Genomic DNA, 16,259 nt, shown 5'->3' with positions numbered 1-16,259 from the left:
TATGGGAAGTTAGAGGTAAGAGTAAATGTAGGTGTAGATGAGGGTGAAGGTATAGGTAGGTGTAAATGAAGGTGAAGGGTAGTGGATGGGTATGCTAGGATGGGAAGAGAGTTAGGTAGGTGAAGGTATAAGTGAAGGTAGGTGAAGGTAGAGGAAGGTGGAAGGAGATGGAAGGTAAGGGAGATGAAAGTGGAAGGGGAGGTAAAGGTAAAGGAAAATGGAAGGGATGAATGATGGAGCAGTGGAATGGCGATGGCAATGGTGAGGAATGGAAATGGGTGTGGTCGGGTTTGGGCACTCACTGACAGTGTTGGGAGAATTGGAAGTGATTAGGTCTTGGCTGGGCAAAGGAAGTGTTGAACCTCACTTCATCCTTAAGAGAGAGACTTGATCAACTCCTGAGCAACTACAAACAAAAGGTTAATAGCAAAGACTCGACAACAACCAACAACTAAGCTAAGACAACCAACCTAGAAAGCAAAAAAAAATGGGAGTCCCCATTTGCAATGGGGCGATGTGTGAATACGTCACAACAAAGCCCACTTACAATAAAAATGAAGATCCCTTTGGCATACTCATCATTCCTCTATAGCTTGTCCTAGACTTTCCCTTTTTCACTAAAAATACATGATTCTCACTTGAGACTGAATTTATAACCAACAAAGGTTGAGGATACTCAGCTTGCCAAACATCACGCAATGGCATGTCTCTATCTAATTAATGAAGGTACAAATCAAATTCCTTGAGATCTTACCACTCAAATTCATTTCCTTCAAATCACCACCAAGGAGGCCCTAGTCAAACTTTGGAACACAACCCGAGCATATACAAGGTTAAAAAGCCATCGTTTAACTTTATTTAGCTCAAAATTGTAAAATAGAATTCCTTGTGATGGCTAAAACCAGAGTTCCGTGACTCGCGGCAAGTCACGCAAGTCAGCGGGCCAGGTGACCTCCGCCGGGTCACGGCGACCCTGACCCGGGCCCAGACGAGTCACAGGGTGTGACTCGCCTGACTCGCCGAGTCAGCGAGTCACCCCCTGACTCGCCGAGTCCGAGGGTCGTGACCCAGCCGACGCAGCTTGCAAAAAGTGGACACAAAAACAAAAAAAATATAGCACATTTCTATTAAGTTTTGTGCCATTTGCCTTTGTTATAACCCTAAAAGGGATTGCCATTCAGTTTTATGAGTGAAAGAGAGGAGAAAAGAGAGGAAGAGAGGAAAAAAGAGAGCCATAGTTTTGCAACCAGCTGAGAGGAAGAGGTGAAAAGCTTGCACAAATCACATTGGGGCAGCACTACAGTTGCATTCAGAGCATCAAGGAGCTCATTTCAAACACTTGTCAACAAATTTGAAAGAGGTAAGTGGTAATTTTTATTGATTATGTTGGTTTTTTTTCTATATTTATGGATTTTTTTTTTTTAACTTCAGCTTTCCAAATCTATATTGTTGCTTGCATACTTCAATGATTCAATCACAATGACACAAATAGAACAATAGCATAGAAAACCCTAGACTTTTTTTTTGAAAAAATTGTATACATGTATTTATAATTTTTTCTAAAAAAAATCTAGGGTTTGCTGATTTTTCTGAATTGTTAATTTCTTTCTTTGAAATTTGAAAATTTTTAAGAAAAAACACAATGCACAAATTAGTCTTTGCTGATTTTTTTTAATTAGTTTAAAATTTTAAATTTAAAACTTTGTCAAACACAATGCTCAAATGGTGATTTGTAAAATTGTCTTATTGCAGCAGCCCTCACGTTTTGAAAACAATTTTTTTTCCTAATGGCTCATCCTAATCCTCCACCTAGGAAACATGGTCAAAAAGATGAGGCATGGAAATACACTGAAGAATTCCCTGGTAGACAAAGAAATCAAACCAAGTGCATGTTTTGTAAGGAAATTAACCATGGGGGGATAAATAGATTAAAATATCATATTGCTTGCATACGTGGTCATGATACTGAGCCTTGTGACAAGGCAACTCCCGAAGTAATCCGTTTTTGTTACGTCCTATTAGAAAACTTTGAAATGCATAAGCAAACAAAAAAAAGACAAAGAGAGGAGTTATGTCATATTGGTTCCCCTCCACCCACATCTGCATCCGGCTCCACATCCACAGCTGCATCCATAGGTTGTATTGGAGAGGGTTCTTCTATGCCTCCCTTTCATCCTAGTGCTTCTGCTAGTGCCAGTACTTCTATTCCTACTCCTAGTCACACTTTTGGTCCTAGAGTGCAAAAATCCAAGATAGATTTTGGACAATGACTCCTCTCCGATCACTCTAGAGGAAGTCGACCCCGAGTCCGATTGGCTCACTGAGTCCACCGATCCAGTCTTCACTGATGAGGACCTTGAGTGGGTTGACCAGGCAGACAGAGAGGCTGAGGCTGTGGCTATGGCAGAGGAGGAGGATAGAGCACGATCAGGCACAGCACCTATGGCTACTCAGACTGGCACATCACGGGCAGAGACTATGGCTACTCAGTCATCCAGGACCTACCTTAGACGCCTTTGTAGGAGGCAGATAGACGAGGCTGAGCCTGAGCCTGAGCCATAGACTTGTTTTTTTTTACACTTTACAGTTAGATATATGTTTGGGAACATTTGAAGTCATGGATTTTATATTATACATTGGACAACATTTATAACTCTATATATCTATGTTTTCTAATTCCTTTAGCTACAATTTACATTTCTACGCATGTGATGGATGTATGTTTATGTATGTGATCAAATTAGCTTCTATTTGATGATGTTATAGTGTCTTTAAGCTTAATTCAATAATGGGTGTATGAAACAAGTTTTAAATCGTTAAAAATCTCTAAATTTCAAGGGTTTTCTTATTTTGCCGAGTCGTTGCCGAGTCATTGCCGAGTCCGAGCCGAGTCACGAGTCGAGTCAGCCTTGCCGAGTCAGAGCCGAGTCCGAGTCTGGGAACTTTGGCTAAAACACATCTCCCAACAACTAATTAAATACTCTAAACAAAAAAATTAGGATCTCCAAGTGTATTAGCAACTTGCATAAGATGGTTTGATTGCAGTAACTATTCTCATACAATGCCCCAACAGAGTATTCAACCTTACAAAGGATGAATTGGTGGGCCAAGACGAACTAGTAAAAAAAAAATTAATACCCAAACAAACCACTAAGAGACTATAACTTTTGCCTTGGACCTAGAGGGCTTTATTGCCTTGGCAAACAATTCATTCACATACATATAGCCCAAAACTTCTAGAGCTTGATACGTGTTTGAGATGACCTTGGGTTGCCTCAGACAGCCTACCAACCAATTCTTGATGGGCTACTAATGGCAGACAAGCAGTCTCTTTCCCGACCAGCTTTCACATTTCCCCAAAAGGATAATTAACCTCTTAACTGGTCCTTAGGCACTTCAAATTTCACTTATCTTGAGTGTCAATTTATTATCCCACATGTGGGTTTAGGTGATCTATATGTGCATTCAAAGTCAAACAACAAATACACTTGCATATCACACTTGTGCTCAGAAGACAAAAAATAGATCTTCACCAAGAATTTCGACTTGGACTGTTGGCAATGATTGTTAATTAGACATTTTGTGTGCCAAGGTGGCCAATACAATTGATTTTTATATATTTGTGAAAAGTTTGGTTTCATCACATATTGAAACCTTGATTTTTATGCCATGAATGTTGATTTTCTTTCAACTAAGATATGACTTTTTAATTAATATTGGCTTCTTATATTCTAATTCAGACAATGGATAACTGGAATGTTATATGTTTGGGATCTGTAACTTCTAGAACTACTCCATTTCACAATTGTGAATAACATTGAATTAAATTATATTCAACTTACAATTATACCATGTTGCAAATTAGATCTGCTCTTCAAATTACTACTATAATACATCTTAATTTTTTGTTTATTTTCAGCAGAACCTTTGATCCATAAAATGAAGCAGCTATGTGTAATGTCCCCTTCTCAGTAGGAAGTAACCAATGGTCCATTAGCCTATCTCAGAAACCCGTAGGCTGACAGGAATGAGGAATTAGGGTTTCCTATTTTTGTGGAGTTCTGCGAGAGAAGTTTGATGATGATCTGGTAGGGATTCTTCGATTCTGATTGTGGATTCCTTCTGGGTTTTTTGAGAACTTCACAGAGGTATAAGATGCATCTTGTTCTGAAGTGGTTTCTGAACTTACTATTTTTAGTAAGTTGGTGGCAACTGACTGGATTTTGAGGTTTTTCTGGGTTTTCTGAGCTCTTTCTCAAGGTTCGACGAGCATGTTTTTCGGAGTTGTTTTCATAAGTTATTACTTTTAGTAAGTGTTAGTTCAAGCAGTAATCTTTGGCAGTCTTGAACAAAGCTCCAATCCAGTTCAGATTAGTATTTTCTGCACTTCAATTCACTTGGTTGATTTGGCAACGATCAGTGGTTGATTTATAATTGATTAATTAAATATTATTACTTTATCCTAAGTTTGATATTTAATTATTTTACAGATCATTTTTGGAGGTACGACTTAGGAAGGAAAAATAATATCATTTATCCTAAGTCATATTTTATTTCCTAAGTCAGGTAGGTGTCCAAATAAAAAATGAAGTCATTTCATATTTTATAATGTTTTCATGATTCGAACTTGTCTACCTTGGCTAAGTTCAACTGGGAGGCCTGGCGGGTAGACGCCAAGTATGGAAGGGATCATCAAATGAAATGAAATGAATTGCAAGGGAATTTGGCGCCATTTGCATTTGAATTTCAGATTCAGAAATCTATAAATACAAGGTTGGGCGCCCCATTTTGGTTCTTGAAGAAATTATAACATTATGCTGCCGAAATGGTGATTGAGTTTGAGCTTCGAAGTTGTGGCTTCCTAGCTTGCACAATTTCGTACTTGAAATACAATACCTAGCTGATCAGTGTGTTTATTGGAGAAGTCTTGTGAGTGTGTTTCCAGTTTTCAGTGTGTGTTTCAAAATTTCAAAGTGTGGAGTGTTTTCCTGTGTTGCTGGTTTGGTGTGGCTGAAGTGAAGATTTGTTCATATCTCCCTGCCTGTGCAACCGATCATTCTGGGTAGTAGCTCATTGGAAGCATATTGGTTGGGCGATTATTCTTCTGTGTGGGCGTGGTTTTTGGTGTTAACTCTGATTTTTAGCAGCAAGACAAACTTCCTTGCTAGTCGCACCTTTCCTGGAGGTACCTCGGGTTGTGTGTTGCTCATTGTTGGTGTTTCTGGTGTTGGTTTTTTGCTCCTATCTTGGTTGCCTTGGTCATATCTTCCATTTGCCTGTGTTCGTGTGCAATTTGGAGTTGTTTCAGGGAAGTTGTGAGTCTTTCAATGTTGTTGGTCCCGTGCTGGAGTCTACTGGTATTTTACATCAGATTTGGTTAATTGTGTTTTAGCTTGTATTTCTCTGTATTTCAGTGTTGTGATCTTTAGTACTTCATTATATTCATCATTGTAATTGTTGGTTAGTAGTACTAACCTCTATTGTATTTGAAGTACTCATTGTAATTCCCACTGCATAAGTGGAAAAGGTCGGCTTGGCCGCCTTTTGTGTTTGTAATTTTGTTTGTAGTTCAGTCCTCCCGCTGCATAAGCGGTTGAGTGATTTCTATTTGTAATTGTCCTCCTGTTGCATAAGCGGTTGAGTTGAGTTTGTTTAGTAATAAGTCCTCCCGCTGAAATATCGTGGTAGTGTGATTTGTGCTTGAGTGTGTTCTTGTTTACTTGGCTGGTTTACCGCCAAGTTCCCTTGTTTTACCCGCTGGAAAGTGGAAGGGGCTGGCTTGCCACCCAACATTGTAATCAGCATTTTCAAATATTGCATCTAACGATCCCCTGTCACCGTATGCTCTCACCCTCCCAGTCTGGGCTCTCGGTGATCAAAAGGTGTAGGGTTCCTTTCAGTTGATTTGGATTGCTTAATTCTAACCCTAACGGGTGATTGGTGTGTTCGTAAAACTGTTAAAAATCAAAAAAATTGTTGGGGATTTTACACTATGCCACACATCAGCGATCAACAAACTGATAAACAATGCTCAGATTTCTTTACAAAGCCTTAACATCCTTTCTTACAGTTACAATGATTTTAACATGCCAAGGAAAATGCAACACCACAAAATAGAGAACTTATCATTATAGAATAAACATATTGCAATGCACACCATTACAACACAGAACATACTACTAGAGAAACCCTCACATGGACAGAAACTCCAGGAACTTAAGTAAAACTCCTCATGCCACCATGTGACAGCTATAAGTGATTACATGTCTCATGCGCTAATACAAGAGTATTCAAGGCAACTACTAGCTCCCTACATCTGCAACAACCAGTACTACAGCAATAGGATAGACTAAATTGATAAGAACATATGGGAAAATGAACTACAGCCAGTATCTTCCCATTAAAAAGTTGTCCTACTACCACCAAGAAGATTGCCCATGTTCATTCTCACCATAGAGAGAGAATCTAAGACACTGCCTCAGCTTTCCAAAGGACAGAATACAAAAGTTCAAACACCAAACCAAAGCATCACAAATTTCCAATGACAAAAGCCACTACAGAATACAAAAGTTCAAACACCAAAACCAAAGCATCACAAATTTCCAATGACAAAAGCCACTCTTTGGACGCTTTTTAACTATCATGCCTTTCCATCATTTATGTTGTTGATGTTATGATTTGATTCTTGTATGATTGTTTTTTTCCACATAGGATTGTCAGAAACCCTTAATAAGCTTCCAAAATACCAATGCAATTTTTATTTGAGTTATAAACATGTCAAGAGCACTTTGGCAGCAAATCTGGACTCAACACAATGGCATTTTTTTTTTGAAATTGCATATTCCTTGTTACCTTTCTAACAATTTAATGTATGTCCTTTCATTCTTGTTTTCTCCAATACTGTATGAAAGGATGATTTACTGTACTAGAAACGGTTTGACTGTAATAATTACCATTTGACTTCTACTAACTGCAATGAAAGCTCTGATATCTCAAATAAATATTGTTTAGATTTGAGTATGATATCTGACTATAATGAATCCTCTTTAACCATATTAAAAGCAACTGACTTTCAGATATGGTAGATTTAACTATACCCAATGTTTTTATTTTGTTATTGATTGTTCTGATTATTGTTAAATTTTTCGAAGTTACAACTTTTTTATTCAGTCAAGGCCGTTATTAGGCAGATCAAATGAGTTTAATATTGGAAATAGCCAAATTATTTCACCAAGCTGTGTCTTTGAGCTATATTATATTGAAGTCCTGTTATTGAATCAAGCACTTTTTATGAACCAAGCTCTATCAATGGGCAACATTGAAGGTAGTCTTTTTATTGTAATAAGATCTGTTCCTGGTTAAAGACTTATTACTATACAATACTAAATGGATGTCCACTTATTAGGCCAAGATTTATTAGTGAGTCATTTTATATTGAGTCGTGTTATTGGAACAAGCCTTTTCATTTGATAATTGAAACGACTTCCTTTGTTGAAGATAGTTCTAGAGATTGGGAATCCCAACTAACCGAGCCTTAAGAGTCAAGAATGTCAATGGGCACATATCTGTGGACGTGATTTGGTGATGTCCTCCTTCCAACTAAACATCTGTGGTTTCTTCTGTAACATTTGGTCAGTGTCTTAGCATCTTTACATTGTTTGCTAGTATCTGGAAGGGGGTGGTCTGCAACATCCAGGACGCCCCCATCCAACTGATTGATCATAAAATGATAATTTGAAAGACAAAATAAAAATTATTAGGATTGGTCTTCAGAAACTAAAGGTCCTTCAATTGAAATCTAAGATAACTTTTAGAAGCTTCTGTTTGTAACAGTTGTAACAAAGTCATGGATAAGCATTTATAGGAAAAGAAATATTATGTAATTGTTTTAACATTTGTTTAATATACATATAGCAATTTTCCTAATGACCACTATCAATGTGCTTTGAAATAGCAGGTTGTAAAAGAATATTTAAAGAGTAACCACTTACATGACCATGCTTTTCTGTCCAGTTGCCAAAGATGGTCCCACTGTAAAAAGGAGGCGGCGACTCCAAGCTATTTCCAAAAGCTCAAGAATTTCTTCCCCTTCTTTGCTTTTTGGTAGATAAGCAGCATATGTAGCACCAGCGTATGCTGTTCCAGGAGCTGGATGCTCTGCAGACTAATCAAGTTGAATACTTTCCATAAGAAAAAACAATCAAACTCCATATATCGATTTTCTTTGACAGAATTTGTTAATACTTGACCAAAATTTAATATAATTTAGGTAACATGTAACGTCCATATACACAGCATACATCCTACAAATTACAACGAAAATAATTAAACACTAATGATTATATAATTCTTTTAATGCTTCAGGATTCGATTGTGTGATTTTTTTCTTTTTTTTATGATGATAAAAAAAAATATTCACAATCGAATCCAGAAGCATTAAAAGAATTATAGCATGGATTGTGGAAATCTGATTGCATTAACTAATGATTATATTCATTTTCTGACAATATTAAGCATGGCCATACATAATATTCATTTTCTGACAATATTAAGCATAGCAATACATAGGTTTTGATGTCCCATTGAAGATCCTCATTAAACACCCATGAAATCAAAATGAGAGTTAAAGACCTGATGTTCAAAAAGAGTGGCCATTGAAAAACCTCCTTGGTCAAATGTCAATCTTTTATAAATTGAGCTGCCACTAAATTCTCAAATTATATATAACCAGCTCTAATGTTACATATCATGCTATGAGATGATTTCACAAATATGTTAAGGTTGTGGTCTGTCACATTTTTAGGTATTGTAACATTAATATATACATCACTAATGATTGCAAAGAGACTCAAGTGGTCAAGGTTATATGCATGCCAGATTATGCTAAGAGTAACTTGGGGTTGCTTGATAGATATCAAGGGTTATTTTAGATTAAAGGTTGTTGAATGTGAAGGCCTGTGTTTAAAGTTATAAAAATATAGAATCAGAAGATAAAGGAAAAGATTTTATTTTACCATTCATCCAACAACAACTAAAGAACCTTTGTTCATTCCTAACAAATCTGGTGTTCTACACTGCATTCATTTTCAGGCTTCTTGTGTCTATATTATAGTTACAAGATTCACTCAGAATCATCAATCCCTGAGGTAAACTAGTCAAAACAAGATCCAAAGACTTAGGAAGTAGGCCAAACTCACCAAGTCTCACCTAGAAAACTCAGCCATAACAATCAAGTAGAAAAATTAAAAAAAGAAAATACTTTACAATGATATTTAACACTTCAAAACAGAGAAATGAAAATCGCCCAAAATCGCCTGGACTCGGCAAGTCTCGGCGAGTCCAGGGGGGCTCGGACTCGGACTCGGACTCGGACTCAGACTCAACCGAGTCTGGGGTCCAAACTCGCCTGGACTCTAGCGAGTCCCGACTCCCAGACTCGGCATAATTTTAAATTAGTATATGTTGTTAAATGAGAGTTGAGAGAGAGACTGATTTTTTTTATTTTTCTCATTTCAGATAATTGGTGGAACTTTTTTGGCCCAAAAACACCAAATATTCAGAAGTTGGCCATTCACATTTTGAGCCAACCATGCAGCACATCTAGTTGTGAACACAATTGGAATATGTTTGGGCACATACACTCCAAGAGGCGCAATAGATTATCTGTGGAGAAGTTGAACGATCTTGTCTTTGTTCACTACAACCTCCGCCTCAAACCGAAACAGAGTGCATGGAATGACATCTCCCCTATCATTCTAGAGGAGGTTGATCCTGAAGCTGAGTGGACCACTGAGGCTACAGAACCTGTCTTTAGTGACGACGACACTGATTGGATCAACCAGGTAGATAGAGAGGCTGAGGTTGTAGCCATGGCAAAGGAGGAGCAGAGAGCACGAGCAGAGCTAGAGGAAAACACAGATATTCATATACCTGATGTTGGTGAGGGTGGCATAGTGTCAAAAGTAGAGGCTATGGCTGCCGAATCATCCAGGACCTACCTTAGACACCTTCATAGGAGGGATGCAAGCTCCTCTGAGCCATAGGCTTGTAGTTGTTTTTACTTTTGATATTTGTATGGAACATTTGATCATATGATGACATGGATTTTTTATTCCATGAGTTTTGTAATATTGTATACATTTGACAATATTTATATATCCATGTTTGTTATTTCTTTCAACTAAAATTTGCGTTTATGCTTATGTGATTGATGTATACTTGTGTATGTAATCAAATTAGCTTCTATTTGATGATGTTATTGTGTCTTTAAGGAGTATTTAATAAAGGGTGCAGGAAACAAGTTTTAAATCTTTAAAAATCTCTAAATTTCTTGATTTTTTCGCTTTGCCGAGTCTAAGTCCCGAGTCGAATTGGCCTCGCTGAGTCCGAGCCAAGTCGACGTCCTGTTTCTACGCTTCAAAATGACATCAATTTCATTCGCAAGCACAAGAAAGTGTTAAGAGTAAGACTTAAGCTTGCTTAGGATTGCTAGAGTAAGAGTTATGCCATGTGCTTTCTTCAGCCAGTTCTAAATTGAGTGGTTACATGCCTATTTTTACAGACCAATATTTTTAGATAGTCGTTACTCTATATGTAGTATGTACTACATATTGTGAATTAATTCATTATCCATTTTGTGTTTTTTATTAATCTCACAAGCAAGAGCATGCAATTGCATGACATTTATGACTTAATCGGTAATAGCATTTTTTCTAGCATTTTTTCTAGAGGTCTTGGCAAATCCCACAGGTATCAAAGCCATTCTAGGTTTGGTTTTCTGGATGGGTATTTTATGTTGAGACAAAAAACTTTGGTGCATGCAATTTGGTTTTTTTGTGTTGTTTTTCTATGCATTGTTGGAAGCATTGCGCTAAGTGAATCTCTGGAGGTCTGTAGAGGGCACAGGCGATCTATGTTTCGCTCAATATTCCCTCTGCATGCGCTATATCACCTCTATGTGTGACCAATGGCATGTATGATCTCTATGTGAGTAGCAGCACGTGCAATCTATGTGTGTTAAAGGTTTTTGAGTAGCTCGAGAGGTGTTTAGAAGCCTGATAGATGTTTTATGTGTGTGAAAGGTGCAATCTTTTTTGGTTTAACTTGCTTTAACCTGCTAGAGGCCATGCAAACCCATGAGCAACAAAAGGGCAAGGGTTGGAGGCTGCAGCTAGCTCTTGAGAGGCTGCACAACCAAACTAGCAAGGTGTGAAATAGGGTGAACGAACCAGATCAACAAGGCGTGAAATTAAATTTAAAGCAAATCAAGAAGGCATGGAAACACCTTCAAAGATGCCTCAGGTTAAGGGCGCGATTATTTTCAAAGAAGGACCATACACCACAAGCTTTCTTTTTGTAGGCTTGCAGATGTTTTGTAAGGCATTAGCTTTAATGCAAGCCTCTATTGCATGTGATGGCCGTCAAAATAAAAGCATAAATTTGAATTACTACTCACAAGAGGCAGCACTTCGATGACATCAACAATTCCACTCACATTACATCAGCAAGGGAAAATGGCAGAGAACTACCAAATCCATTGAGAATGTTATCTCACTAAAATTATAAAGTGCCCTTTTTGTTCCATTGGACATGTCTATGCACTAAAGATATAAAGCCAAAATTTGGGGAGGGAATCTCAAATAGTGAATCAAGGGGAGGGAGCGGGGGAAGGGGTGTCATGTGTTGTGTCCTCTATACTTCCATATTTCCTTCTACAGTTCATTTTTGTATTTCCTTTATGAAATAAATTCACCTTAAACAGGGATTCAAATCAAATTATCAAACCTTTAACACCCTTTAGCTATCATGGTTGTAATAAGTAACAACAAGCACTAGGAATGAACCTTCTGGTGAAGAAGCTAAATTGAGTGTTTTAACAAATGTAATCAAGCCTCTTGATTCCTATGTTTTATGTATCTCCAAAACTCCTCTTTCATGTAGAATCCTTGAAGATACCCAATGAAGTTTGTCTTGCAATAGAGACTTTTTTAGAAAATGGGAAAGTTCATGAGTTTGAGAATGAGCTCATAAGTTTGAATCCCAAATCTTTTGACACCCTAGAGGAATTATTCACCAAATTCAAATCACTAAAGTTATGATTGAAAGAATATGGAATAGAGGAAAAAGAAGATCAACTTGTTCTTTCTATATTCTCCAGTTAACGTCTTGACTATTTTGTGTTTGTGGCTACTTCTACTCCACCAAAAAGGCCCTTGGAATGTAATGTCCCATTTTAGGAGCAATGCAATATAACCACAAAATATAATTCTCTAATACCACTCGTAATGTCCCCTTATTTTATAACTTATGAAATAGGGACATTTGCAAGAGACTTCTTTCCTTCAAGTCTCAAATATTACTATGAACTACAATATATGATACCACTTATAAACTTATATAATTGATAAGATATAGATAATGATAATGTTTTTGGACAATTAGATATATGCTAGATGAATCGATCTTATATATTTGCACTTAGTGCAATTCACAATGATAGATTATCTCTGCTATGTCTGATATGACTGCAATAATTATGAAAGATGATCTTGTTATACAATATGATGTAGCCTTCTCTGATTTGGCAATGGAGGATATGCTATAATGTCTCCTAATCAGTTATAGCGATTTAATTGCTATTTCTGATACAATCTTTAAATGTATGCAATATATATGGTGATAATATTGCCTGTAGCGATATGTTGCTGTTTCAGATATGGATATGTACTCTTGCAACAAGTTCTGATGCTGTTTATGATATGCCTGATTAATCCTTGCAACAATGGTGCTGTCTCTGATCTTACTTTGTATGTATGCAACCGGTTAATTCGCCAAATGGCAGATGCTCAATCGAGCATCCAAGAATGGATAAATAAGAAATAAAAGGTTCCAATGATCCTTGATTGAATGTGTTTTAAGTTGCTCTTATACATCTCAAACCGAAAGGATAGTATACTTTAGAATTCGATGAGACACCTCTCTTCATAATCTAACTTCTTTATAACCATCGGTTTGCTTGATCAAGGAATATTGATTTATCATATTTGCTGCTATCTTAGGGCATAATAATAGTTCTTGCAATCGCTGCCTTTGTTACCATAATTCGTGCCTTTTCATAACTCAATTGATAATGATATGGATTATCATAATCACTGTCCATAATTCTTATAATATCTATTATCGATTATCCTTGTGTTGTTGCTAACCAACGGTTAGTTAAATTGATATTACTGTTGACAATATAGTTAAGAGGTGTCATGCTGTTTTATCCTTAATCAAACATGCTATTACCATCGATGAGTATGACTAATTAATTAATTAGCAATTCCTTTCTATATCGATAATGCTGATTTGTCATTCGTAACCAATCACAGTCCACATGTATTGTTACATATAAGCAGAGAAACGGGACTCGCCCGGACTCGCCTAGACTCGGGGAGTCCGAGTACGAGTCATGCTCGGCGAGTCCTAGGGACTCGAACTCGGACTCGTCCGAGTCTGGGGAGTAAACTCGCTAGACTCGCCGAGTTGGCGAGTTTGGCTCAAAATCGCTAGACTCGACGAGTCCTGAGCCCCAGACTCGGCTACTGGCTGGGTTAATAAAATGACAAAAAAAAAACATTTTAAAAAGTAATAAGTTTTTTTGGAAGGGTCAGGAGCGAAATTTGACATTTTGGTCTCTCCGTCAGGATTATTTTATGGAATATAACATTTAAGTATAAGTGACTTATACTTAAAGTTATATTCCATATATACTGTCAGGATGTTTGAGAGTGGTTTCGGGCCTCCAAGAGTTATATTGCACAATCTAGTTTTTGGAGGATTCTTCAGTTTTCTAGACTTAGTCAAATTTCAGGATCAGGACATTCCAGACTTAGCCAAATTTCAGGGCATTTGAAGATCAAGTTGACATTCCAGACTTTATCACTCACCAACTTGACCTAGCTCGGACCTTCAAGAATGATACTCACTCACCAAGCAAGACCCAATTAGCAACAAGAGCAAAACCAGGCCCTAAGGAAGACTCTCAAAGAAACCCTAATTCAGACTTGTAATAAGTTTTTTTGGCCTCGCGGGGTGCTGCCCCTCGACCTCACCCTGTATCGCGACATGGAGCACGCAAGGGGCGCTGCCCCTTGACCCCACCTTGGGGGCACTGCCCCCAAACCCCCGTCGAAAAATATGGGGGGAAACTGCGTCGATAGAAGTAGAGAAAATTTAACCTCCGAGTCTGACACTGATTGGATCGACCAGGTAGATATAGAGGTTGAGACTGTAGCCATGGCAGAGGAGGAGCGGAGAGCACGAGCACAGACAGGAGATTCAGAGGCAGATAGTGATGCGAATGTTCCTGATGTTGGTGAGCATGGCATGGTGTCACGGGGAGCGGCTACGGCAGTCGAATCATCCAGGACCTACCTTAGACGCCTTCGCAGGGGGCCGGGGCCGGAGGGTGCAAGCTCCTCTGAGCCATAGACTTGTAGTTGTATTTACCTTTGGTATTTGTATGAAACATTTGATGATGATGATATGATGACATGGATTTTTTATTCCATGAGTTTTGTAATATTGTATACATTTGACAATATTTATATATCTATGTTTGTTATTTTCTTCAGCTACAATTTGCGTTTATGCTTATGTGATTGATGTATACTTGTGTATGTAATCAAATGAGCCGAGTTTGATGATGTTATTGTGTCTTTAAGGTGTATTCAATAAAGGGTGTCTGAAACAAGTTTTAAATATTTAAAAATCTCTAAATTTCTTGAGTTTTTCACTATCCCGAGTCCAGCCGAGTCTGGAGCCGAGTCTGACACCGAGTCCCGAGTCCGAGTCCGAGTCGGCCTTGCCGAGTCCGAGTCCGAGTCCAAGTCCCGTTTCTTTGCATATAAGTATTGTCTTTTGGTTATATCACCCAATGTTTGTCTCGGATATCAAACTTGATTTATATATGTAGATCGATTCATATCAATGACACTCATCTTCATCAATGTCATTTTATCATAACGTTTCCATTGCATATTGTAATCGATGACACTATTATAATCTTCATCCTTCTTCTCTCAATTGTCATCAATGACATCTAATTGGGTTAGGGTGATCATGCTAGACATCATGTAAGCTTGGTGTGTTGCATGCTCATGAAGCCTTCTTCCCTTGATGGATGGATCACATATCGACTTCATCTTTTCTTAATTACATCTTGATCTACTATGCTTCTCTTGGAGACCTGATAAAGTCTTATGGAATAAGACGATTTTCCACAATGTTTCTATGTTATAAGCTATTAGTACTATGTACAATTTGTTATCTTCTAACTTCTAGCTAATTGAAAATGCTGTCAAGGCGGCCACCCTTGATCACATGATTGTTTATTGTTTGTTAACTTTTTAGGTTAAATATGGGGACATCACATGGAACCAAGTAGAAGATGTCTTCTCTCGATGACTTCATTGTAGACTTGACTAAGGAGGAGGATAAGTTAGCACAAATGAGCACGATGAAGTCTTGAAAACCACAAGCCCTCATTGTTGGGAAGCTTCAAACAACAAAGCAGAGAAGCAAAACAGTCAAAAGGTCAAGGGAGCCAAACAAGATCAGAAATCTAAATCCTCCAAAACCAACACTAAAACTTCTTCAAACGAAGGAAAACCTAAGAAAGGAAAAATTAAGTGTTCCCATTGCAAGAAACTTGGGCACGATAATCACAAATGTGAAGTAGAGTGGCCAACCCTCACATCTTCTTGAGAAGCACAACATAGGGATCCATGAATCAGACTAAAAGACAAGAAGTCGTTTGTGAAAGGAAAAAAGCTAATAATTCACCCTTGGATCTGAATGATTTCTTCATCAGTCCAATCTTTACATTAAAAATGACGGTGAATAAGATGTGAATTCCAACATAGAAAATCAATCATTCACATCCAAATCTTTATGCATTTCAGACCTGAAAACCTGAAAATTTCTAGTGACAAGGCATTTTAAAATTGTAAACTGCGTTTTGTGGAGCATATTTTGGTAATTGCTGATGATAATGTTCATATAGTTTCCTCGTTCTTTCATAATCTAAAGTGTTCTTTCTCTTTTCAGGTTTTGATGCGAGGAATGATTGTAATGGCAAGTGATGGAGAAGGGGAGAGATTCACAATGTTAGCAAGATCAAATAACATCTCAACGAGATCGAAGAAAACAACATTGACATATGCAAGAGGATGAAGAAAGGATGCCCAAATGGAAGAACTTAAGAATGCAATGAA

At 37.7% G+C, this 16,259-nt stretch overlaps 1 protein-coding gene across 1 annotated transcript in view; it reads right to left on the bottom strand.

Moving 5' to 3' along the window:
- Window positions 1-16,259, bottom strand: part of LOC131040903 (uncharacterized) — a 124,408-nt gene that overhangs the window by 22,094 nt on the left and 86,055 nt on the right. Inside the window, exon 4 of the mRNA XM_057973858.2 lies at window positions 7,992-8,164. Within this exon, the coding sequence (XP_057829841.2) occupies window positions 7,992-8,164 (173 nt within the window). The remainder of the gene's footprint in view (window positions 1-7,991; window positions 8,165-16,259) is intronic.

This window comes from Cryptomeria japonica, chromosome 10 (genome assembly GCF_030272615.1).
Source record: "Cryptomeria japonica chromosome 10, Sugi_1.0, whole genome shotgun sequence".
Lineage (NCBI taxonomy): Eukaryota > Viridiplantae > Streptophyta > Pinopsida > Cupressales > Cupressaceae > Cryptomeria > Cryptomeria japonica.
The sequence above is the reverse complement of the archived record's forward strand: the minus strand, read 5'-3'. Positions and strand labels throughout refer to the sequence as shown.